We start from the raw sequence: 27257 nt of genomic DNA on the forward strand, positions 1-27257 counted from the left end.
GTGTGTGTGTGTGTGTGTGTGTGTGTGTGTGTGTGTGTGTGTCTGCAAGCACTTGGGATGTGGAGGATTGTTTTGTGTGTGTGTGTGTGTGTGTGTGTGTGTGTGTGTGTGTCTCTGCAGTCACTGGGGATGTGGAGGATTGCTGTGTGTGTGTGTGTGTATGTATGTATGTATGTATGTATGTATGTATGTATGTATGTATGTATGTATGTGTGTGTGTGTGTGTGTGTCTCTGCAGTCACTGGGGATGTGGAGGATTGCTGTGTGTGTGTGTGTGTGTGTGTGTGTGTGTGTGTGTGTGTGTGTGTGTGTGTGTGTGTGTGTGTTGCCCATGGCTCATACATGATGTACTTGGTGATAATCTGATGTCCTCACAATAGTCACAGTCTATAGTCTAGTCTCTAGTGTCTCTACTAAAGTCATAGTCTAATATTACTACTAGTTACTAAAGAGGAGCTGTCAGCCATACTATCTCAGAAAAAAACACTTAAGTAGATAAATACTTGCTCTGCTTACATAACATATGTATTGCACGGTCCACGTTTTGATATTAGTGATTTTTCTACAGTAAAAAAAAAAAAAAAAAAAGAGTTAAACCTTAGCATTTCCCATTTTAGCTGTGGCTATTTTGAAGCCAATTCTGATGTCATTTCCTCCCTTACTCTCCTCTGCCTGATTTGCCCGCCCTTCACTTTTGAAAGTGCATTGTCTCAGCATGAGAAATATTGGCCAATCAGAGAGGAACAGAGGTGTGGGAGGGGAAAACAGGAGGGAAAGAGGCTTCAGCCAATCAGGCTGCATTACTGCAACTTCCTTTTTGTGTACCAAATAAGAGTCAGGTAAACTGGGGAATGATCATTTATCAACAAGAAAAGTAACAGTGATTTTACCGTTTGGATTGCCTGGTTAGCATCCTTATTACTTGTTTACCAGATACAAATGGAGAATTGATTTTTTATTTTATGCCCGACAGTTACACTTTAAAGGATACCTTAGCGCTCTTGCAAATCCATGCTGACCGCTCCCCCAATTCTACTCTGCCCGGGAGGGTCGGTGTGCAGCACTGCCTGGCGACGCGCATGCTTGATCGCATGACGCCGCCTGGGAGTGCTCTGCACATGTGCGCAACATCACAAATTTGTAGTGTACATGTGTAGAGCACTCCTGGCCACGGCCGCGCGATCAAGAATGCGCGTTCCCGGGCAGCGCCTGCACAACGACCCTCCCCATCAGGAAGTAGCTTTGGGGGGACTATTAAAATGTAACGGAGGAGAACAGGGGGAGCGGTAGGCATGAGGAGGTCTGCAAGAGCGCCAAGGTATGACATCAAGTCAAGAAACACAATAAGGATGGGTTCCCATTAGCACCGGCCGACCGTCGCCAGCACTTGTGCACGCAAATTACTCATCCGAATCCCTGTAGCCATGCCATGCACGACTATGAATACATCAGAATTTTTTTCATGTGCACAAATTTGGACACAGCCTATTGATTTTAATAGGTCGAGATTCTGCATCCTCCTTCGTGCACGTGAAATCGGGCGCAAACAGCCCCAGTAGAAACGGGCTCTTAGGGCTCGATCACACTTAGGGCATTTTTGCCCTTTTTTTAAGCACCGGCGACATTGAAAATCGCCCTAAAAAGCTTGTGCAAGGATTCCCTATGAGAGAGTTTTCATCTGAGCGGTTAGTTTCCGCTCAGCAAAGCGCTGCCTGTGCAATTTTCTGAGCGTTTTTGCTCAATGGAAGATATAGGGAAATCGCAAAGCGCTTGAAAAAGCGGTTTGTATAGCGATTTTCTCGGTGCTTTGATGAATAAATACAATGGGCCTGATTCACAAAGCGGTGATAACCCAGTTATCACGCCTAAAAAGACTTTAGGCGTGATAACCTTTGCACTAGCTGAGTTATCACCGCTTTGTGCTGCTGATCGCGCGCAAAGTCCCGCGCGCAAAGTGTTGCATGCACAATCGCGTGCACAGCGCCCATAAAGTTTTGCGCGCGGGAATTTCGCACAAGCTTCTTTTTATCACGCCTAAACTGGGTTTAAGCGTGATAAAGGGCTTTTCACAGGCGTGCAAACACTTTGCACCGCTTTGTGAATCAGGCCCATCGTATTTATTATCTTCCAGATCAGAGTTTACTTCTTGACTTACGTCAGGAAGCGAAAATCTCAATCGCTCATCAAAAGCGCTTAGAAAAGCACTTGCACAAAATCGCTCCATGCGCCGAAAACGCAGAGGAATTGTTTGAAAAGATTGCACACAAAAACACTCAGCGCTTGCGCTCGTATTTGCGATTTATGATGTGAACAAGGCCTTAGTGACATCCAAAGTAAGCAGTTTATTAGTGACCGGTAACCTCTGTGAGACAACAGCTTGGCCATTTCCTGTTTTGTGAGGCTGACTATCAGTTGGCGTCTGTGGCAGTGTGTACTATAATCAGACTTCCCTATTCTGGGTAGTTCCTCAGTCCTCTCCCCATTCACACCCCATCAGTGAGTCACCCGAGACCAGGATGTGGACGTTACACAAGACTTCTCATGGGTTGCAGAAGATGGCAGCCTCTGCTGATGTGTCCATGCTGGGCCATGCAGTGCACTGTAATTAATTTATCCAGTGATCTCTTCTTCCTCCTGCAGAGGCAGCCATGTATATGCGTGTGGAGAGCCGGACGGGAACATACTTGCATCTAAAGAGGAGCCCCAGTATCCGGGCCTGGTCTCTCTTAGTCGGTAAGCTGGTGCTGGTATAGGCAGATGTTCCATTAAAGAGGACCTAAACTCAGAACTTCCTCTGTGCTCTAAAAGATAAGCAACAGCATAATAAGCTTTAGGGTCCTTTCACACTGGCGCGGTGCGCCGCGGCAATTTACCGCACTGCTACTGCAGGACAATGAAAGTCTATGGGTGCTTTCATATTACCTGCGGTTTGGTGCGCTGCATCGGAAGTGCTCAATCTGCCGTGCTTCCATAACTACCTTACCGGGTGTATTTGCTTTGACGCACGGCAGACCGGAAGCCATGGAAGTCAATGGCGAAGCAGGTATTTTAAAAATGTTGGCGGCGACTTTGTAATGCGCATGCGTGGAAGCGTATTTTTACAATGTACTTCCATATACCCGAAACAGGAAGTGACCACAAGTGCGCATCACTTCCTATTTGGCCGGATGCCAGAAGGGGAATACCGCATAGTAATGCGGTATTCCCCAAAGGCCTGTCTGACGCCGAGTATGCAGTGTGAAGCCGGCTTCAAAGAAAAAAAATTCTTTGTTACAGCTGATACAAATCCTGCAATAAATCTGCAGTGTGTCTACTTCCTGCTTTTATAGAAGCAGACCTATTTGTTAAAGGGAATATCCGAGCAAATAAAAAAAAAAACCCATCTACTTCTCCGGTGCTTCCTCCAACCCTTGCAGCCGACATGTCCCACGCCGCAGCTCAGCTCTCAGCCGCCGGCCCGGGGTCCCCGCCGGTGCAGAGGCCGACCTCGCGAGGTATTCCTCTATCGCGCCTACGCGAGTGCCGCTATCAGTGCCTGTACTCGGGCAGGCGCATTAGAAGGCGACCTCTGCACCGGCGATGACCCCAGGCCGGCGGCTGAGAGCTGAGCTGCGGCGTGGGACATGTCGGCTGTAAGGGGCTGAAGGAAACAGCGGGCAAGTAGATTCTTTTATTTTATTTTATTTGCATGAACATTCCCTTTAACACCTTCTATTTATCAATTAGCTGCTGTGCTGTGGCAGAGGAGATTTCTGAGCTGACAAAGCTGAGAGATCAAGTTAAAACTTGTGATTAGTCACAGATGAGGGGGGGGATTAGAGAGGCTAAACTCTCTAAATACATACAGGGTGCATTTCTCTATGTGTTCCATCTGTTCTGTGCAAGAGTTCAAGTCCATTTTAAGGGGAACCTGCAGTGAGAGGGATAAGGAGGCTGCCATATTTATTTCCTCTTAAACAATACCAGTTGCCTGGCTGTCCTGCTGATCTGTTTGGCTGCAGTAGTGTCTGAATCACACACCTGAAACTAGCATACAGCTAATCCAGTCAGAGTACCTGATATGCTGCATGCTTGTTCAGGGGCTATGGCTAAAAGTATTAGAGGCAGAGGATCAGCAGGGCTGCCAGGCAACTGGTATTGCTTAACAGCAAATACATATGGCAGCCTCCTTATCCCTATCACTGGTTCCCTTTAATGTGTATTGACAAACCTTTCCAACAGCTAATGATAAAGCCATTATTTCCACCGATGTAACGTGTGTATTAACACAACTTCTTGCCTTCCAGGGATTTCCTCGGTGGGCCTGGCTGCGGCGTATTATAGCACAGGTAAGATAGAGATATAAATCGCCCATCTTATTGTAAAGCTATGTACACACGCTAGATTAAACTCATCCAATAACGTCCGGCTGTGCTGAGGATCTAGTTTGTGTACAGCGACCGATCCCACATGGTGTGTTGGCAGGCGATCCATCTGATGGATGGACTGGGCCAAGCGCTGGTGTGAGGGCATTCTTCTCCCCACTTACCTTGCCTGCTCTGTGTGCTACATCGGCCCTCCTCCGACTGCATAGCAACAGAACGCGTTGCTAGCTCCCAGGCCCATGCAGCCTTGGCCCTGCACTGTTGCCGTGGCATCAACTGCGAATGACTCCTGGGCAACAAATCCTCATACTTGTGAAAATGGCTTAACGGCCTGTTCAACCAAAGCTGGTTTCCATCTCCTCCTCCTGGACTGGGGGTCTCACTAGAGATTGCTCTGCCTCTTAATGGGAACAGGAAGCACAGAAGATTCCACTAGTCCTCTATCACCCTTCAATGATTTCTTGTCAGTTTTCTTGGAGACGCAGACATACGGGATTGTTTCACCAGTGTGATTTAAAAAAGATCTTTGAAGACCAAGCCAAGATCATTCTGATGTCCTTTTTTGACCCAAAAAAAAGCAAGTTTGTCCCACACACTACTTAGTCTAGACTACAATGACCCGGCTACTCCCAGAGATGGATCCGAGATGAAAAACGAACTATAACAAGTAACTTGTCTATATATCTTATCTAAAGTTTAGATTTACAAAAAAAGTTTACACAGCAAATCTAGCTGCAAACAGCTTCAACAGTATATGATTATTTCTTCCTGTGATACAATGAGAGCAGCCATATTTTGCTGGTCATCACACAGGCAAGCTGCTCTGCATCTCCACCCCTCAGCCTGTGAAAACTCCACTCCTCTCTCCTCCCCTCTCTGCCCCCTTGCCTCTGCAATCTCTGGCTGGTAATGGCTCCTCCTCCTTTGGGAAAAGCCTCGTCCTCCTAGGGAATTAGAGTATTAAAACAACAACAAAAATTATTTGGCTTGAGGAATGCCCTATAAACTATATGCAAGGGGCACAATTATGAAATGTGTAAGTTTATCTCGGATCCACTTTAAAGACCTGATAGTTCAGAATCTCAAATTGATGTTCTGATTATTGAGCACAAGGTCTTGTTGAATAAAGGGCTTTCTGGTAAACTGGTTTCTAGTTTGCTGGAAGGTGGTCTCCTCTGTCACAGTGGCTTTACTTGTGGAGGAAGAAATCTTTTAAAATTAGATACTTAACTAAGTAGCGGGAAGCCTCTCGACGTTCCAGAGGCTTTCCAGAACCTCCGGGAGCCCTCCGCTCCTTCTGCTTGGGACCTACTTCATCTCCATTGCCGCGCTTCCATGTGTATCAGGTATGTAAGTGGCTGACTCAGTCCTGACTCAGACAGGAAGTGACTACAGTGTGACCCTCGCTGATAAGAAATTCCAACTATAAACACTTCCGTAGCAGAAAATGGCTTCTGAGAGCAGGAAAGAGATAAAAAGCATCAATGGTTCATAGATTTTAGCGCTGGCATACGTCTATGAATGTGTCATTGAGCAAAAAAAAAAACCGTTAATACTTAAAAAGTAGATTTATTAACGACCGCCTAACGCCGATAGGCGGCGGCTGGTCGTAAGTGGAATTACATGGAAACGGCCGCTCCATGTCAGTTCACGGAGGGTGAACAGTCTGCGAGCCGCCGATCGTGGCTCGCAGGCTAAATGTAAACACGCAGGGAAGAAATCCTCGCTGTTTACATCATACGGCGCTCTAAAGGAGATTGGCGAACCCCGGCCTCTGATTGGTCGTGGATCTCCGGCATCTGATAGGCTGAAGCCTATCCTGCGCAGCCCATAGAAAGAGGGAGAGCGAGGTAAGGGCAGAGAGGGCAGAAATCGCTGCGGAGGGGGGCTTTGAGGAGCCCCCCCGCAAATCACAGGCAGCCGTCGGCGATCAGACCCCCTCCCCAGCAGGACATCCCCCTAGTAGGGAAAAAGGGGGGGGGGGGGGAAGTCTGATCGCCATGCTGCAAACCTAATCTGTGCTGTGGACTGGAGAGCCCACGCTCCACAGATCAGGCAAAAAGAGCCTGGTCCTTAAGTGGTTAAACATAAAATAAAACTGTGGAATATCTTAAAAAGTCATTTTTAGAATGATAAATACAATTGTTTATTTAATTAGGTTATTTTTGCCTTGGGTGTCCTTTTAACCATGAAGAATTGGTGAAGTGGCTATTTTTACTAAATATACCCGTCTGTCTGGATGTAGATTTGATATTTAACACCGTCCAAAGTTCATGTTCTTTTTCTAGGAGCCCATTTTTTAAAAAATGTTCCCTTATCCTCAGAATTGCGTGTCTGTAGCTTTCCTCGGGCCGTGGAAAGGAAATGGGTGGTTGTGAAGACGAGTTTTCTGCTCTGGAACGTAAAATAGGTCTTAGCTGGATTAACAGAAGAAGGTTTTGAGCCTCCGGATTTGGCTGCGGTGAAATGTTTGACTCTTAAAGCCACTTTTCCTATTGCCATAACATCAGCACGTAGCGTTAGAGAAAGGAAGGCTTTGTCTGTTATCCTTCTCTGCCGGCAGGTTTCTCAACATAGGATTACGTTTAAATTGCCTCCAAACTTCTTACCTAAAGTCATGTTTAATTATAGCTTTGCTCTCCTTTTGTGAGAAAACTTCTAATTCGGGAGGTAAGAAGAGGAGTTCTCTGCAAATCACTAAAGGGGGGGGGGGGGGATAATCTTTTGCTGCAATTTTAAGGTGTTTATAAGAGCCAAATGAGGTCACCGATCGCAGATTAAAGTTTACCTGAAATGACATAAAACCTGATGAGAGAAGCTGTGGGTGGTATAGTGGAAAGCACTGTCGCCTTGCAGCGCGAGAGGCAGACAATTCTAACCAGGCACTATCTGCACAGAGTTTGTATGTTCTCCTCATATCTGTGTGGGTTTCATCCAGGCACTCCAGTTTCATTTAAGGGGGCCGAGCATCATTTTTACCTCCCAGGGCAGCTCAATGGCACATTAACAATACATGCTAAAAATGTGGATCATTAATGAAAAAACCCAAACCCAAATTTTACAACAAGCATGCTGCATATCAGGTGCTTCTGACATTATTGATAAGTTGCATGCTTGTTTCTGGTGTGATTCAGACACTACTGCAGCCAAGTAGACCAGCAGGGCTGCCAGGCAACTGGTATTGTGTAAAAGGAAATAACTATGGCAGCCTCTGTATCGCTCTTGTTTCAATTGTCCCTTAATAGCTGGCAATGCTTCCAAGAATCCTAAGGGAATGTTGTGTTGGGACTGTTGGTCTCGTATCCCCTACTGGGCAGTGGCTGTATTACACGCGAGGACAAGCTGACCTACTTCATGTGTGTTTGTATTTCCCCTGCAGATAGCTTTGCCTGGAAGCTCTTCTATGTGGCCGGCTGTCTGTTTGTGGCCATCCAGAACCTGGAGGAATGGGAGGTAAGCAGTGCTCTTGTCAGACAGGGTTCAGCAGCACTGTACAGAGTACATAGTCATGTCACTGACTGTCCTCAGAGGAGCTCACAGTCTAATCCTACCATAGTCATAGCCTAATGTCCTACCATATTATTATTATGTATTTATATAGCACTGACATCTCCTGCAGTACATTACAGAGTACATAGTCATGTCACTGACTGTCCTCAGAGGAGCTCACAGTCTAATCCTACCATAGTCATAGCCTAATGTCCTACCATATTATTATTATGTATTTATATAGCACTGACATCTCCTGCAGCACATTACAGAGTACATAGTCATGTCACTGACTGTCCTTAGAGGAGCTCACACTCTAATCCTACCATAGTCATAGTCTAATGTCCTACCATATTATTATTATGTATTTATATAACACTGACATCTTCTGCAGCACATTACAGAGTACAAAGTCATGTCACTGACTGTCCTCAGAGGAGCTCACACTCTAATCCTACCATAGTCATAGTCTAATGTCCTACCATATTATTATTATGTATTTATATAGCACTGACATCTCCTGCAGCACTGTACAGAGTACATAGTCATGTCACTGACTGTCCTCAGAGGAGCTCACACTCTAATCCTACCATAGTCATAGTCTAATGTCCTACCATATTATTATTATGTATTTATATAGCACTGACATCTCCTGCAGCACTGTACAGAGTACATAGTCATGTCACTGACTGTCCTCAGCGGAGCTCACACTCTAATCCTACCATAGTCATAGCCTAATGTCCTACCATATTATTATTATGTATTTATATAGCACTGACATCTTCTGCAGCACATTACAGAGTACAAAGTCATGTCACTGACTGTCCTCAGAGGAGCTCACACTCTAATCCTACCATAGTCATAGCCTAATGTCCTACCATATTATTATTATGTATTTATATAGCACTGACATCTCCTGCAGCACATTACAGAGTACATAGTCATGTCACTGACTGTCCTCAGAGGAGCTCACACTCTAATCCTACCATAGTCATAGTCTAATGTCCTACCATATTATTATTATGTATTTATATAGCACTGACATCTCCTTCAGCACATTACAGAGTACATAGTCATGTCACTGACTCTCCTCAGAGGAGCTCACACTCTAATCCTACCATAGTCATAGTGTAATGTCCTACTATATTATTATTATGTATTTATATAGCACTGACATCTCCTGCAGCACTGTACAGAGTACATAGTCATGTCACTGACTGTCCTCAGAGGAGCTCACACTCTAATCCTACCATAGTCATAGTCTAATGTCCTACCATATTATTATTATGTATTTCTATAGCATTGACATCTCCTGCAGCACATTACAGAGTACATAGTCATGTCACTGACTGTCCTCAGAGGAGCTCACACTCTAATCCTACCATAGTCATAGCCTAATGTCCTACCATATTATTATTATGTATTTATATAGCACTGACACCTCCTGCAGCACATTACAGAGCACATAGTCATGTCACTGACTGTCCTCAGAGGAGCTCACACTCTAATCCTACCATAGTCATAGTGTAATGTCCTACTATATTATTATTATGTATTTATATAGCACTGACATCTCCTGCAGCACTGTACAGAGTACATAGTCATGTCACTGACTGTCCTCAGAGGAGCTCACACTCTAATCCTACCATAGTCATAGTCTAATGTCCTACCATATTATTATTATGTATTTCTATAGCATTGACATCTCCTGCAGCACATTACAGAGTACATAGTCATGTCACTGACTGTCCTCAGAGGAGCTCACACTCTAATCCTACCATAGTCATAGTCTAATGTCCTACCATATTATTATTATGTATTTATATAGCACTGACATGTTCTGCAGCACATTACAGAGTACATAGTCATGTCACTGACTGTCCTCAGAGGAGCTCACACTCTAATCCTACCATAGTCATAGTCTAATATCCTACCATATTATTATTATGTATTTATATAGCACTGACATCTTCTGCAGCACTTTACAGGGTACATAGTCATGTCACTGACTGTCCTCAGAGGAGCTCACACTCTAATTCTACCATAGTCATAGTGTAATGTCCTACCATATTATTATTATGTATTTATGTAGCACTGACATCTCCTGCAGCACATTACAGAGTACATAGTCATGTCACTGACTGTCCTCAGAGGAGCTCACAATCTAATCCTGCCATAGTCATAGTGTAATGTCCTACCATATTATTATTATGTATTTATATAGCACTGACATCTTCTGCAGCACATTACAGAGTACATAGTCATGTCGGTGACTGTCCTCAGAGGAGCTCACACTCTAATCCTACCATAGTCATAGTGTAATGTCCTACCATATTATTATTATGTATTTATATAGCACTGACATCTTCTGCAGCACTGTACAGAGTACATAGTCATGTCACTGACTGTCCTCAGAGGAGCTCACACTCTAATTCTACCATAGTCATAGTCTAATGTCCTACCAGATTATTATTATGTATTTATATAGCACTGACATCTCCTGCAGCACATTACAGAGTACATAGTCATGTCACTGACTGTCCTCAGAGGATCTCACAATCTAATCCTACCATAGTCATAGTGTAATGTCCTACCTTATTATTATTATTATGTATTTATATAGCACTGACATCTTCTGCAGCACATTACAGAGTACATAGTCATGTCACTGACTGTCCTCAGAGGAGCTCACACTCTAATCCTACCATAGTCATAGTGTAATGTCCTACCATATTATTATTGTGTATTTATATAGCACTGACATCTTCTGCAGCACATTACAGAGTACATAGTCATGTCGGTGACTGTCCTCAGAGGAGCTCACACTCTAATCCTACCATAGTCATAGTGTAATGTCCTACCATATTATTATGTATTTATATAGCACTGACATCTTCTGCAGCACATTACAGAGTACATAGTCATGTCACTGACTGTCCTCAGAGGAGCTCACAGTCTAATCCTACCATAGTCATAGTCTAATGTCCTACCATATTATTATTATGTATTTATATAGCACTGACATCTTCTGCAGCACATTACAGAGTACATAGTCATGTCACTGACTGTCCTCAGAGGAGCTCACACTCTAATCCTACCATAGTCATAGTGTAATGTCCTACCATATTATTATTATGTATTTATATAGCACTGACATCTTCTGCAGCACATTACAGAGTACATAGTCATGTCACTGACTGTCCTCAGAGGAGCTCACACTCTAATCCTACCATAGTCATAGTCTAATGTCCTACCATATTATTATTATGTATTTATATAGCACTGACATCTTCTGCAGCACATTACAGAGTACATAGTCATGTCACTGACTGTCCTCAGAGGAGCTCACACTCTAATCCTACCATAGTCATAGTCTAATGTCCTACCATATTATTATTATGTATTTATATAACACTGACATCTTCTGCAGCACATTACAGAGTACAGAGTCATGTCACTGACTGTCCTCAGAGGAGCCCACACTCTCATCCTACCATAGTCATAGTCTAATGTCCTACCATATTATTATTATGTATTTATATAGCACTGACATCTTCTGCAGCACATTACAGAGTACATAGTCATGTCACTGACTGTCCCCAGATGAGCTCACACTCTAATCCTACCACAGTCATAGTGTAATGCCCTACCATATTATTATTATTATGTATTTATATAGCACTGACATCTCCTGCAGCACATTACAGGGTACATAGTCCTGTCACTGACTGTTTTCAGAGGAGCTCACGCTCTAATCCTACCATAGTCATAGTCTAATGTCCTACCATATTATTATTATGTATTTATATAGCACTGACACCTCCTGCAGCACATTACAGAGTACATAGTCATGTCACTGACTGTCCTCAGAGGAGCTCACACTCTAATCCTACCATAGTCATAGTGTAATGTCCTACCATATTATTATTATGTATTTATGTAGCACTGACATCTCCTGCAGCACATTACAGAGTACATAGTCATGTCACTGACTGTCCTCAGAGGAGCTCACAATCTAATCCTGCCATAGTCATAGTGTAATGTCCTACCATATTATTATTATGTATTTATATAGCACTGACATCTTCTGCAGCACATTACAGAGTACATAGTCATGTCGGTGACTGTCCTCAGAGGAGCTCACACTCTAATCCTACCATAGTCATAGTGTAATGTCCTACCATATTATTATTATGTATTTATATAGCACTGACATCTTCTGCAGCACTGTACAGAGTACATAGTCATGTCACTGACTGTCCTCAGAGGAGCTCACACTCTAATTCTACCATAGTTATAGTCTAATGTCCTACCAGATTATTATTATGTATTTATATAGCACTGACATCTCCTGCAGCACATTACAGAGTACATAGTCATGTCACTGACTGTCCTCAGAGGAGCTCACACTCTAATCCTACCATAGTCATAGTGTAATGTCCTACCATATTATTATTGTGTATTTATATAGCACTGACATCTTCTGCAGCACATTACAGAGTACATAGTCATGTCGGTGACTGTCCTCAGAGGAGCTCACACTCTAATCCTACCATAGTCATAGTGTAATGTCCTACCATATTATTATGTATTTATATAGCACTGACATCTTCTGCAGCACATTACAGAGTACATAGTCATGTCACTGACTGTCCTCAGAGGAGCTCACAGTCTAATCCTACCATAGTCATAGTCTAATGTCCTACCATATTATTATTATGTATTTATATAGCACTGACATCTTCTGCAGCACATTACAGAGTACATAGTCATGTCACTGACTGTCCTCAGAGGAGCTCACACTCTAATCCTACCATAGTCATAGTGTAATGTCCTACCATATTATTATTATGTATTTATATAGCACTGACATCTTCTGCAGCACATTACAGAGTACATAGTCATGTCACTGACTGTCCTCAGAGGAGCTCACACTCTAATCCTACCATAGTCATAGTCTAATGTCCTACCATATTATTATTATGTATTTATATAGCACTGACATCTTCTGCAGCACATTACAGAGTACATAGTCATGTCACTGACTGTCCTCAGAGGAGCTCACACTCTAATCCTACCATAGTCATAGTCTAATGCCCTACCATATAATTATTATGTATTTATATAGCACTGACATCTTCTGCAGCACATTACAGAGTACATAGTCATGTCACTGACTGTCCTCAGAGGAGCCCACACTCTCATCCTACCATAGTCATAGTCTAATGTCCTACCATATTATTATTATGTATTTATATAGCACTGACATCTTCTGCAGCACATTACAGAGTACATAGTCATGTCACTGACTGTCCCCAGAGGAGCTCACACTCTAATCCTACCACAGTCATAGTGTAATGCCCTACCATATTATTATTATGTATTTTTATAGCTCTGAGTCTGACATCTCCTGCAGCACTGTACAGAGTACATAGTCATGTCACTGACTGTTTTCAGAGGAGCTCACGCTCTAATCCTACCATAGCCATAGTCTAATGTCCTATCATATTATTATTATGTATTTATATAGCACTGACATCTTCTACAGCACATTACAGAGTACATAGTCATGTCACTGACTGTCCTCAGAGGAGCTCACACTCTAATCCTACCATAGTCATAGTCTAATGTCCTACCATATTATTATTATGTATTTATATAGCACTGACATCTTCTGCAGCACATTACAGAGTACATAGTCATGTCACTGACTGTCCTCAGAGGAGCTCACACTCTAATCCTACCATAGTCATAGTGTAATGTCCTACCATATTATTATTGTGTATTTATATAGCACTGACATCTTCTGCAGCACATTACAGAGTACATAGTCATGTCGGTGACTGTCCTCAGAGGAGCTCACACTCTAATCCTACCATAGTCATAGTGTAATGTCCTACCATATTATTATGTATTTATATAGCACTGACATCTTCTGCAGCACATTACAGAGTACATAGTCCTGTCACTGACTGTTTTCAGAGGAGCTCACGCTCTAATCCTACCATAGCCATAGTGTAATGTCCTACCATATTATTATTATGTATTTATATAGCACTGACATCTTCTGCAGCACATTACAGAGTACATAGTCATGTCACTGACTGTCCTCAGAGGAGCTCACAATCTATTCCTACCATAGTCATAGTCTAATGTCCTACCATATTATTATTATGTATTTATATAGCACTGACATCTCCTGCAGCACATTACAGAGTACATAGTCATGTCACTGACTGTCCCCAGAGGAGCTCACACTCTAATCCTACCACAGTCATAGTGTAATGCCCTACCATATTATTATTATGTATTTATATAGCTCTGAGTCTGACATCTCCTGCAGCACTGTACAGAGTACATAGTCATGTCACTGACTGTTTTCAGAGGAGCTTACGCTCTAATCCTACCATAGCCATAGTCTAATGTCCTATCATATTATTATTATGTATTTATATAGCACTGACATCTCCTGCAGCACATTACAGAGTACATAGTCATGTCACTGACTGTCCTCAGAGGAGATCACAATCTAATCCTACCATAGTCATAGTGTAATGTCCTACCACATTATTATTAGTATGTATTTATATAGCACTGACATCTCCTGCAGCACATTACAGAGTACATAGTCATGTCACTGACTGTCCTCAGAGGAGCTCACAATCTAATCCTACCATAGTCACAGCCTAATGTCCTACCATATTATTATTATGTATTTATATAGCACTGACATCTTCTGCAGCACATTACAGAGTACATAGTCATGTCACTGACTGTCCTCAGAGGAGCTCACATTCTAATCCTGCCATAGTCATAGTGTCCTACCATATTATTATTATGTATTTATATAGCACTAACATCTCCTGCAGCAGTGTACAGAGTACATAGTCATGTCACTGACTGTCCACAGAGGAGCTCACAATCTAATCCTACCATAGTCATAGTGTAATGTCCTACCACATTATTATTAGTATGTATTTATATAGCACTGATCTCTCCTGCAGCACTGTACAGAGTACATAGTCATGTCACTGACTATTCTCAGAGCAGAGGAACTCGCACTCTAATCCTACCATAGCCATAGTCTTACCTTTCTATTGCTAGTTTTTGGGGGAACCAATTAAAGGGAATCTGAAGTGAAAATAAACTTATGATATAATGAATTGTATGTGTAGTAGAGCTAAGCAATAGAACATGAGCAGCACAGATATGAGCATCATATTGTTTCCAGTACAGGAAGAGGTAAGAAACTTCACTTGTTATCTATGCACAAGAGCTTCTCTGAGCTCTCCGACCAGTTTAGTCGGCTGCAGTACTATTTTCTGAAGCACTTCTATGTCAACGAAACGGTGAAAGAGCATTACAGATAAGATTTTACTGCAGGGAACTTCAGAGGGTCATTAGCTCTGCTCTGTTTTAAAGATTAAAATACAGAATGTGTTTTGTGAACTACAATTATTAGAGAATGATGCAATGTTATAAAAAAGCTGTATAACTAAAGGTACAATTCTGAGACTTTTTTTTCTTTGCTACTAATGTTTAATTTATCATATGTACTACACATACAACTCATTATATCATAAGTTTTTTTTCCTTCAGTGTCACTTTAAAGGACAACTATAGTGAGAGGGGCATGGAGGCTGCCATATTTATTTCCTTTTAAGCAATACCAGTTGCCTGGCAGCCCTGCTGATCCTCTGCCTCTAATACTATTAGCCATAGCCCCTGAACAAGCATGCAGCAGATCAGGTGTTTCTGACAAGATTAGCTGCATGCTTGTTTCTGGTGTGAATTAGACATTACTGCAGCTAAATAGACCAGCAGGGCTGCCAGGCAACTGGTATTGCTTATAAGGAAATAAATATGGCAGCCTCCATATATTCATCACTTTAGTTGTCCTTTAGCTTACCTGTATTTTTGGTTGGGATGAGGATGAGGGGTGAGGCCCATTCACACGATTGCCACAACCGGTGTTCTCATTCTTGCATGATTCAGTTGTAGGTGGACCTCACTCCCACATGCCTAGCCCGGATTCACTTGTCCACAGCTGGCAATGTAGCCAGAAGACAGAGCGGCTCCTATGCAGAAATGGTGGGTTGGACAAGGATCTGGGAATCCTCTGGATCAGGTGTACTTTTGGGTGTAGGACTTTACGGTAAAACTAACTATAGGCGTGGTATCAGTTCATTTATTTAGCAATAAAAACAAAGCATTTGATGGGCCCATGCCCTGAAAAAATGGTTGTATCGCTTTGGGTAATATGTAGTCCAGACCACTCTTCTCTTCATTTTTTTAGTTATTTCTTTGTTTTTTGGGCACCTCCATACCTTCATTGTAAAACATCAGAGGGGTACGTTTAGATCTGTGCCTGAAAATGGGCTGCAATTTATTATTGTTTTTACCTGTTTGACAGGAAGCCATATTTGACAAGCGGGAGGGGAAGGCCATCTTGAAAACCTTCAACTTGTACAAGAGGTTGCTGACGTTGAGTAAAGGCGGTCAGGAACAAGGTAGGTGGAGAACACAATAGTAAAGTTGTCCCCTAATAAAGTAGGTGGTAGGAGATGAAGCACACTAAGGCCTAGTGCACACCAGAGCGGTTCTGCTGCGGTTTGCGATCCGCTTGCGGGTGCGGATCCGCTAGAGTAATGTATTTCAATGGGCTGGTGCACACCAGAGCGGGAGGCGTTTTGCAGAAACGCATACTCCCGGGCTGCTGCAGATTTTGGATTGCGGAGGCGTTTCTGCCTCCAATGTAAAGTGTAGGAAAAACGCAAACCGCTCTGAAAAACTGCAGTTCAGAGCACTTTTCCAGGCGTTTTTGTTACAGAAGCTGTTCAGTAACAGCTTTACTGTAACAATATCTGAAATCTACTACACCAAAACCGCTGCACAAAACCACAAAATGCTAGCTGAAACGCTACAGATTAATAAGAAAAAGCGTTTCAAAATCTGCTAGCATTTTGCGGATCTGCTAGCGGGTTTTGGTGTGCACCGGGCCTAAAAGTAGAGGTGGTGAGGAACAAGGTAGGAGGTGGAACTACTGGTGGTGAGGAACAAGGCAGGTGGTAGGAGGTGGAGCTCCTGGTGGTGAGGAACAAGGCAGGTGGTAGGAGGTGAAACTGCTGGTGGTGAGGAACAAGGCAGGTGGTCGGAGGTGGAACTAGAGGTGGTGAGGAACGAGGTAGCTGGTAAGAGGTAGAACTACAGGTGGTAAAGGAACAAGGCAGGTGGTAGGAGGTTGAACTACTGGTGGTGAGGAACGAGGCAGGTGGTAGGAGGTGGAACTCCTGGTGGTGAGGAACAAGGCAGGTGGTAGGAGGTGGAACTCCTGGTGGTGAGGAACAAGGCGGGTGGTAGGAGGTGGAACTCCTGGTGAGGAACAAGGCAGGTGGTAGGAGGTGGAAATCCTGGTGGTGAGGAACAAGGCAGGTGGTAGGAGGTGGAACTCCTGGTGGGGAACAAGGCAGGTGGTAGGAGGTGGAACTACTGGTGGTGAGGAACGAGGCAGGTGGTAGGAGGTGGAACTCCTGGTGGTGAGGAACAAGGTAGGAGGTGGAACTACTGGTGGTGAGGAACAAGGCAGGTGGTAGGAGGTGGAGCTCCTGGTGGTGAGGAACAAGGCAGGTGGTAGGAGGTGGAGCTCCTGGTGGTGAGGAACAAGGCAGGTGGTAGGAGGTGGAGCTCCTGGTGGTGAGGAACAAGGCAGGTGGTAGGAGGTGGAGCTCCTGGTGGTGAGGAACAAGGCAGGTGGTAGGAGGTGAAACTGCTGGTGGTGAGGAACAAGGCAGGTGGTCGGAGGTGGAACTAGAGGTGGTGAGGAACGAGGTAGCTGGTAAGAGGTAGAACTACAGGTGGTAAAGGAACAAGGCAGGTGGTAGGAGGTTGAACTACTGGTGGTGAGGAACGAGGCAGGTGGTAGGAGGTGGAACTCCTGGTGGGGAACAAGGCATGTGGTAGGAGGTGGAACTACTGGTGGTGAGGAACAAGGCAGGTGGTAGGAGGTGGAACTACTGGTGGTGAGGAACAAGGCAGGTGGTAGGAGGTGGAACTACTGGTGGTGAGGAACAAGGCAGGTGGTAGGAGGTGGAACTACTGGTGGTGAGGAACAAGGCAGGTGGTAGGAGGTGGAACTACTGGTGGTGAGGAACAAGGTAGCTGGTAGGAGGTGGAACTCCTGGTGGTGAGGAACAAGGCAGGTGGTAGGAGGTGGAACTCCTGGTGGTGAGGAACAAGGCAGGTGGTAGGAGGTGGAACTCCTGGTGGTGAGGAACAAGGCAGGTGGTAGGAGGTGGAACTACTGGTGGTGAGGAACAAGGCAGGTGGTAGGAGGTGGAACTACTGGTGGTGAGGAACAAGGCAGGTGGTAGGAGGTGGAACTACTGGTGGTAAGGAATAAGGCAGGTGGTAGGAGGTGGAACTCCTGGTGGTGAGGAACAAGGCAGGTGGTAGGAGGTGGAACTACTGGTGGTGAGGAACAAGGCAGGTGGTAGGAGGTGGAACTACTGGTGGTGAGGAACAAGGCAGGTGGTAGGAGGTGGAACTACTAGTGGTGAGGAACAAGGCGGGTGGTAGGAGGTGGAACTCCTGGTGGTGAGGAACAAGGCAGGTGGTAGGAGGTGGAAATCCTGGTGGTGAGGAACAAGGCAGGTGGTAGGAGGTGGAACTCCTGGTGGGGAACAAGGCAGGTGGTAGGAGGTGGAACTACTGGTGGTGAGGAACGAGGCAGGTGGTAGGAGGTGGAACTCCTGGTGGTGAGGAACAAGGTAGGAGGTGGAACTACTGGTGGTGAGGAACAAGGCAGGTGGTAGGAGGTGGAGCTCCTGGTGGTGAGGAACAAGGCAGGTGGTAGGAGGTGGAGCTCCTGGTGGTGAGGAACAAGGCAGGTGGTAGGAGGTGGAGCTCCTGGTGGTGAGGAACAAGGCAGGTGGTAGGAGGTGGAGCTCCTGGTGGTGAGGAACAAGGCAGGTGGTAGGAGGTGAAACTGCTGGTGGTGAGGAACAAGGCAGGTGGTCGGAGGTGGAACTAGAGGTGGTGAGGAACGAGGTAGCTGGTAAGAGGTAGAACTACAGGTGGTAAAGGAACAAGGCAGGTGGTAGGAGGTTGAACTACTGGTGGTGAGGAACGAGGCAGGTGGTAGGAGGTGGAACTCCTGGTGGGGAACAAGGCATGTGGTAGGAGGTGGAACTACTGGTGGTGAGGAACAAGGCAGGTGGTAGGAGGTGGAACTACTGGTGGTGAGGAACAAGGCAGGTGGTAGGAGGTGGAACTACTGGTGGTGAGGAACAAGGCAGGTGGTAGGAGGTGGAACTACTGGTGGTGAGGAACAAGGCAGGTGGTAGGAGGTGGAACTACTGGTGGTGAGGAACAAGGTAGCTGGTAGGAGGTGGAACTCCTGGTGGTGAGGAACAAGGCAGGTGGTAGGAGGTGGAACTCCTGGTGGTGAGGAACAAGGCAGGTGGTAGGAGGTGGAACTCCTGGTGGTGAGGAACAAGGCAGGTGGTAGGAGGTGGAACTACTGGTGGTGAGGAACAAGGCAGGTGGTAGGAGGTGGAACTACTGGTGGTGAGGAACAAGGCAGGTGGTAGGAGGTGGAACTACTGGTGGTAAGGAATAAGGCAGGTGGTAGGAGGTGGAACTCCTGGTGGTGAGGAACAAGGCAGGTGGTAGGAGGTGGAACTACTGGTGGTGAGGAACAAGGCAGGTGGTAGGAGGTGGAACTACTAGTGGTGAGGAACAAGGCGGGTGGTAGGAGGTGGAACTCCTGGTGAGGAACAAGGCAGGTGGTAGGAGGTGGAACTCCTGGTGGTGAGGAACAAGGCGGGTGGTAGGAGGTGGAACTCCTGGTGGTGAGGAACAAGGCGGGTGGTAGGAGGTGGAACTCCTGGTGAGGAACAAGGCAGGTGGTAGGAGGTGGAACTCCTGGTGGTGAGGAACAAGGCAGGTGGTAGGAGGTGGAACTACTGGTGGTAAGGAACAAGGCAGGTGGTAGGAGGTGGAACTACAGGTGGTGAGGAACAAGGCGGGTGGTAGGAGGTGGAACTACTGGTGGTGAGGAACAAGGTAGCTGGTAGGAGGTGGAACTCCTGGTGGTGAGGAACAAGGCGGGTGGTAGGAGGTGGAACTACTGGTGGTGAGGAACAAGGCAGGTGGTAGGAGGTGGAACTCCTGGTGAGGAACAAGGCAGGTGGTAGGAGGTCGAACTACTAGTGGTAAGGAACAAGGCAGGTGGTAGGAGGTGGAACTACTGGTGGTGAGGAACAAGGCAGGTGGTAGGAGGTGGAACTCCTGGTGGTGAGGAACAAGGCAGGTGGTAGGAGGTGGAACTACTGGTGGTAAGGAACAAGGCAGGTGGTAGGAGGTGGAACTACAGGTGGTGAGGAACAAGGCGGGTGGTAGGAGGTGGAACTACTGGTGGTAAGGAACAAGGCAGGTGGTAGGAGGTGGAACTCCTGGTGGTGAGGAACAAGGCAGGTGGTAGGAGGTGGAACTACTGGTGGTGAGGAACAAGGCAGGTGGTAGGAGGTGGAACTCCTGTTGAGGAACAAGGCAGGTGGTAGGAGGTGGAACTACTAGTGGTAAGGAACAAGGCAGGTGGTAGGAGGTGGAACTACTGGTGGTGAGGAACAAGGCAGGTGGTAGGAGGTGGAACTCCTGGTGGTGAGGAACAAGGCAGGTGGTAGGAGGTGGAACTACTGGTGGTAAGGAACAAGGCAGGTGGTAGGAGGTGGAACTACAGGTGGTGAGGAACAAGGCGGGTGGTAGGAGGTGGAACTACTGGTGGTAAGGAACAAGGCAGGTGGTAGGAGGTGGAACTCCTGGTGGTGAGGAACAAGGCAGGTGGTAGGAGGTGGAACTACTGGTGGTAAGGAACAAGGCAGGTGGTAGGAGGTGGAACTACTGGTGGTAAGGAACAAGGCAGGTGGTAGGAGGTGGAACTACAGGTGGTGAGGAACAAGGCGGGTGGTAGGAGGTGGAACTCCTGGTGGTGAGAAACAAGGCAGGTGGTAGGAGGTGGAACTAGAGGTGGTGAGGAACAATGCAGGTGGTAGGAGGTGGAACTCCTGGTGAGGAACAAGGCAGGTGGTAGGAGCGTGGAACTCCTGGTGAGGAACAAGGCAGGTGGTAGAAGGTGGAACTCCTGGTGGGGAACAAGGCATGTGGTAGGAGGTGGAACTACTGGTGGTGAGGAACAAGGCGGGTGGTAGGAGGTGGAACTAATGGTGGTGAGGAACAAGGTAGCTGGTAGGAGGTGGAACTCCTGGTGGTGAGGAACAAGGCGGGTGGTAGGAGGTGGAACTACTGGTGGTGAGGAACAAGGCAGGTGGTAGGAGGTGGAACTCCTGGTGGTGAGGAACAAGGCATGTGGTAGGAGTTGGAACTCCTGGTGAGGAAGAAGGCGGGTGGTAGGAGGTGGAACTACTGGTGGTAAGGAACAAGGCAGGTGGTAGGAGGTGGAACTACTGGTGGTGAGGAACAAGGCAGGTGGTAGGAGGTGGAACTACAGGTGAGGAACAAGGCAGGTGGTAGGAGGTGGAACTCCTGGTGGTGAGGAACAAGGCAGGTGGTAGGAGGGTGGAACTCCTGGTGGTGGGGAACAAGGCAGGTGGTAGGAGGTAGAACTACAGGTGGTGAGGAACAAGGCAGGTGGTAGGAGGTGGAACTCCTGGTGGGGAACAAGGCAGGTGGTAGGAGGTGGAACTCCTGGTGGTGAGGAACAAGGCAGGTGGTAGGAGGTGGAACTACTGGTGGTGAGGAACAAGGCAGGTGGTAGGAGGTGGAACTCCTGGTGGTGAGGAACAAGGCATGTGGTAGGAGTTGGAACTCCTGGTGAGGAACAAGGCGGGTGGTAGGAGGTGGAACTACTGGTGGTAAGGAACAAGGCAGGTGGTAGGAGGTGGAACTACTGGTGGTGAGGAACAAGGCAGGTGGTAGGAGGTGGAACTATAGGGGGGGAACAAGGCAGGTGGTAGGAGGTGGAACTCCTGGTGGTGAGGAACAAGGCAGGTGGTAGGAGGGTGGAACTCCTGGTGGGGAACAAGGCAGGTGGTAGGAGGTGGAACTACAGGTGGTGAGGAACAAGGCAGGTGGTAGAAGGTGGAGAGGAGTAAGGTAGGCGGTAGGAGATGGAGCTCACTATAAGAGGTGGCCACTAATAAGGTAGTCAGTAGGAGATGGCGCTCACTATAAGCAGAGGCGGCCAGGAACAAGGTAGGTGGTATGAGGTAAAGCACATTACAAGTAAATGGGGTCCAGTTTAGGCTGGAGCTGTGTTCTAGAAATATGAATGTAACATAACTTGGACAATAAGTTCCTTTTTGAGTCAGTGGAACTTTCATATATAACCTAGTTGAAAATAGTTAATGGAAATAAGCAATAGATTATACTATATACTTGTTGAATGCTGCCCATGACCCGCAAGTTCTATGTACCTGTTTACTGTAAGGTAGTTTGCTAATAAAAACTGATTCCCCCCCCCCCCCAAAAAAAAATAATAATAATAATAATTATGAGCAATTTACAGCTGGCCTTCAGGGATTTTATTTTTCCCTGAAAAACAGTCCAACTAAAACTACCGGGCAAAACAAACGATTTATTCTTTCGGATTTGTCCTGACAATATTTTTTCAGAACATGTGTATAACTATTATTTCACCATGAATGAATATTTCCGCACGTTCGCTTTTCCACGTGAACTTTCAGTAACTGTCCCCCGTGTGTCTCTCTGTATAGCGGTTACTGACCGCGCCGTTGCAGTATGTACAGGATCGTTGCCTCACATAATTCACATGTGCGTCTGGAATTTTTTGTATGCAACAAACTTTTTAGGGTGCCTATACAATATTAGATTTTGCAGACCGATCCACATTTCGATCCAATAGTTTTATCAGATCGAAGGAGAATCGGTACCGCGACATCACCACCCAATATATTGTTTGATCGGTTGAAAGGATCTATTAGAATGGATGAAAAGTTTTGGTCGGAATGGCTCAATCGGGTGCACAATGGTAATGATGTTCAATATTGCAAGAATCAACGGTCCCCCGGCCGGTGTCCACCCAAGTGTATGTGTGAAGTGTTGAAGGCTCACGCCACCCCAAATCTTGGCCTCCTCCGGTGTCCAGCAGCACCACAAATGCTGGTACCCCATGGCAGTGGCCCATGTAGTGACGTCACCACAGGCGCCTTGTGCCAAGTGGTACAGGTGTTCACTGTGATGTTGGACACCAGAGAAGACCAGGGTTAGCACCGTCGTGTTACAGAAGAGCCTTCAACACCGTGCATAGGGAGAGGGACACATATACACTTGGGTGGTGGCCGCAGGGAGATTTCCATTAGATTTCAGCATGAGATCTTTGTGCAGTGAGTGGGCAGGCAATAGAGACCCCTCTCTGGTCAGATTTGATTAGAGAAGGATCTATCTAAAGCCTTGTACACTGCCTGACTTAAGTTGGCTGAGGTGGCAGATGACCACTGCCTCAGCCGACAATCAGGCATGTGTACGACCGCCCGATGTCCAAACTGCGAGCAATTCACCAGACAGATCTTCTTCTCAAACCCAGCGACGCTGATCCCATTGCTCACGCCGCTCCCCCGTTTAATGTTACCCATGCGCAGCTAATCATCCTCCTGCATAACAACACAGCACGTCATCAGCTGTACACCTGACGCGTGTGTGTAGCCTGGCCCAGCGATATCGCCCAAGGGGATCAGCTCCTAATCCCCGACCGGTGACATCAGTTCGGCATGTGTAAGCACCCTGATGGTTGATCCCAACAATGTAAGTCCACCTTTAACCTCCCTGGCGTATGATTATTTCCAGATTTAAGGTCTAAAAGCCATGCAATTTTTCACAAGCTGTTAGACTCTAAAAGGCCTGCAGCAGCTCTTGCATGAAACTCACTCAGGCACGGGATTACTGCCCTGTTCTGCGGCTTTCCGTCCCGAGCCTGACTCGGGATTACCGCTAAGGAGGTGTGTACTTGGCTTTGCTCAGCAGTGAGTTGCCAGCACAGGTCAGATTGCAGATGAGATTGTGGTACGGAGGTTGTAGATCATATTGTACTGAGATTGCCAATCCAGATTGACTGAGAAGCCATGTAATGTGCAGCCAATCCGTTTCATGTGCATTCAATGTTCGTCTTCTCTTTACCTTAGTGGTCGTGCTCCTCAGCGAGATTAGAGACATCAGCGTGGGAGAAGAGAAAGTTAGATACTTTGGGAAAGGCTACCTCATCGTCTTACGACTTGTGACGGGGATCTCCCACCCGCTGACGCAGAGCGCGGTGCTCGGAGGTCGAAGGTAAACCTGGGCTGTGTATCCGTGTGTCTGGTACACGTGGTGAAAACGTTTTATCTCTTACCTTTTAACCCTTGCCCTTCTAGCGATGTCGAAGCAGTGGCCAAACTTCTCACCACATTCCTGGACTTGGATGCTGCAGGATTCCACTCCAGAGTAGAAGAGGATAGCAGCGAGAGCGAGGAAACTTTGGATAAGGATGACTGAGTCCTTCAGACAATTGTCCATTGAAGCATGGAAAGCAGCCCATTTTACCAACCAAAGCTTACGGTCTCTGAGAACGACGTATCTTCTGCCCCTGCTTTACAGTCTTCCTCAACTGAGTCCTACAGAGAACCTTCTTCAGTTTCTAGTCCTGTAGTACTCTCTTACTTTTCCTGCAACTTGTATTATTATTCCTGTTTTTTATTGCACTATTTTGTATTGTTTTCCTACCTGTGCCTTTCGAAGGATGTGCATTAGTCTGGTCAACTCCGAATATCCTTAGAAAACGCACTCCAAGTTTGGAACAGTGTTAGACCCTTTTGATGCTTGAAAACATACGAGGATATTCTGCTCTGAAACCCGGCATTGTGGAATTCTGCTACAACCGCAATTATTACGCTAACGGGAGCTTGCCGTGCTCTGATTGGTCCAAAAATAATGTGGGATTTCTTGATTTTGTTAAGATTGGCTGTTCAACATAGGTTGCCTTCACTTAGCTTACCAAATACTGCACGTGTAGGTACGATGAGAGCCTGCTTGAAGATCTGCATGGTTTTAGGGATTTTTGTATGATTTTGTATTGGAAACTTTTGTTTTGTACATTTGTCTTGACCAGTATATCGGGGCATGACGCTTCTCCAGAGTAGAGGCAGACCTGTGACTTTGCGGTACGAATTCTTCATTTGCGTATATAGCAAGCCACAGGCAGATAATCTTATGTGTATTCTGTGGTTTGCGAAAGGTACTAGAAGAACCTGTAACAGTGTCCAGGCTATAAGGGTGCCCACACATCATGTGACATTGCTGCCCAATCGACCTTCAGAATTGATGATTTTAGGAGTAGAATCTGTGCCGCAACATTGCCTCCCGATCGATCTTCTGATCGAAATTGGTTGATTAGATTGATCAGGAATGGCAGAGAAGTCTCAGTGGCAAGGGCTGAATCGGGTGTGTGACGATAATGATGTTCAGTACTACAATGACCGACAGACCACCCCCCAGCCGGTGTCCCCCAAGTGTAAAGCGGCAGCCCCTTGTGCCCATGCTCAGTGTTTTCTAGTCTCACCTCTCCTGCCCTCCTTCACTGTCCACTGTCACTACGAGCGCCGATACCATATGGCACTGCCAATGGCGCATGTTTCACCTGGGAACGGTGCTCTTGGTGATGGCAGACACTGGAGGAGGCCGGGAGAAACTTAACGCTGATCTCATGGGGGACACTTTACCCTTGGGGTCCGGCAGGTGGGGGCATGTGGACGATAATTGCTGTGCAGTTTGTGAGCAGGTAATAGATCCCTTTCTTAAGGGGAACTAACCAGAGAGCGTTCTATCTAATGGTGGATCTGGCCATACGGTGATGTGGATCACTATCTAATGGTGGATCTGGCCATACACGGATGTGGATCACTATCTAATGGTGGATCTGGCCATACAGTGATGTGGATCACTATCTAATGGTGGATCTGGCCATACAGTGATGTGGATCACTATCTAATGGTGGATCTGGCCATACAGTGATGTGGATCACTATCTAATGGTGGATCTGGCCATACACGGATGTGGATCACTATCTAATGGTGGATCTGGCCATACACGGATGTGGATCACTATCTAATGGTGGATCTGGCCATACACGGATGTGGATCACTATCTAATGGTGGATCTGGCCATACACGGATGTGGATCACTATCTAATGGTGGATCTGGCCATACACGGATGTGGATCACTATCTAATGGTGGATCTGGCCATACAGTGATGTGGATCACTATCTAATGGTGGATCTGGCCATACAGTGATGTGGATCACTATCTAATGGTGGATCTGGCCATACACGGATGTGGATCACTATCTAATGGTGGATCTGGCCATACACGGATGTGGATCACTATCTAATGGTGGATCTGGCCATACACGGATGTGGATCACTATCTAATGGTGGATCTGGCCATACAGTGATGTGGATCACTATCTAATGGTGGATCTGGCCATACAGTGATGTGGATCACTATCTAATGGTGGATCTGGCCATACAGTGATGTGGATCACTATCTAATGGTGGATCTGGCCATACAGTGATGTGGATCACTATCTAATGGTGGATCTGGCCATACAGTGATGTGGATCACTATCTAATGGTGGATCTGGCCATACAGTGATGTGGATCACTATCTAATGGTGGATCTGGCCATACAGTGATGTGGATCACTATCTAATGGTGGATCTGGCCATACAGTGATGTGGATCACTATCTAATGGTGGATCTGGCCATACAGTGATGTGGATCACTATCTAATGGTGGATCTGGCCATACAGTGATGTGGATCACTATCTAATGGTGGATCTGGCCATACAGTGATGTGGATCACTATCTAATGGTGGATCTGGCCATACACGGATGTGGATCACTATCTAATGGTGGATCTGGCCATACACGGATGTGGATCACTATCTAATGGTGGATCTGGCCATACACGGATGTGGATCACTATCTAATGGTGGATCTGGCTATACAGTGATGTACGGCTACCTCGGAGAGCTCCTCTTGTTAGGCCAGGATGATACCAGAGCCTCCTGCTTACTGTATGTCCTCTATAGCAATAGTCAATGCAATGAGAATCCTTCCAACTCACACATTGCATGCAGCCTGGCATCTGATTGACCCCATTCCAAGCTACATAGTTTGCTTTACATCTGCATGCTCATTATTAGCAGCTCTTTGATTATCTGTAGTCATATATTCTTAAAGCAAACCTGAAGCGGAAATAAACGTCTGAGATAATGAATTGTATAAGTAGTACAGCTAAGAAATAGAACGTTAGTTGCAAAGAAAAGAGTCTCCTATTGTTTCCAGTACAGGAAGAGCTGAGAAACTTATCGATGCAAAAGAGCTTCTCAAGAT

The 27257-nt window shown here is 46.0% G+C and overlaps 1 protein-coding gene across 1 annotated transcript in view; it reads left to right on the forward strand.

Moving 5' to 3' along the window:
* The window catches only part of CYBC1 (cytochrome b-245 chaperone 1), a 29748-nt gene extending 3549 nt beyond the window's left edge, over window positions 1-26199 (forward strand). The window contains exons 2-7 of the mRNA XM_068264192.1: window positions 2641-2733; window positions 4287-4328; window positions 7744-7817; window positions 16267-16363; window positions 24011-24155; window positions 24239-26199. Of these exons, the coding sequence (XP_068120293.1) occupies window positions 2649-2733; window positions 4287-4328; window positions 7744-7817; window positions 16267-16363; window positions 24011-24155; window positions 24239-24359 (564 nt within the window). The 5' untranslated portion in view covers window positions 2641-2648 and the 3' untranslated portion in view covers window positions 24360-26199. The remainder of the gene's footprint in view (window positions 1-2640; window positions 2734-4286; window positions 4329-7743; window positions 7818-16266; window positions 16364-24010; window positions 24156-24238) is intronic.
* The last annotated feature ends 1058 nt before the right edge of the window (window positions 26200-27257 follow it).

This window comes from Hyperolius riggenbachi, chromosome 12 (assembly GCF_040937935.1).
Source record: "Hyperolius riggenbachi isolate aHypRig1 chromosome 12, aHypRig1.pri, whole genome shotgun sequence".
Classification (NCBI taxonomy): domain Eukaryota; kingdom Metazoa; phylum Chordata; class Amphibia; order Anura; family Hyperoliidae; genus Hyperolius; species Hyperolius riggenbachi.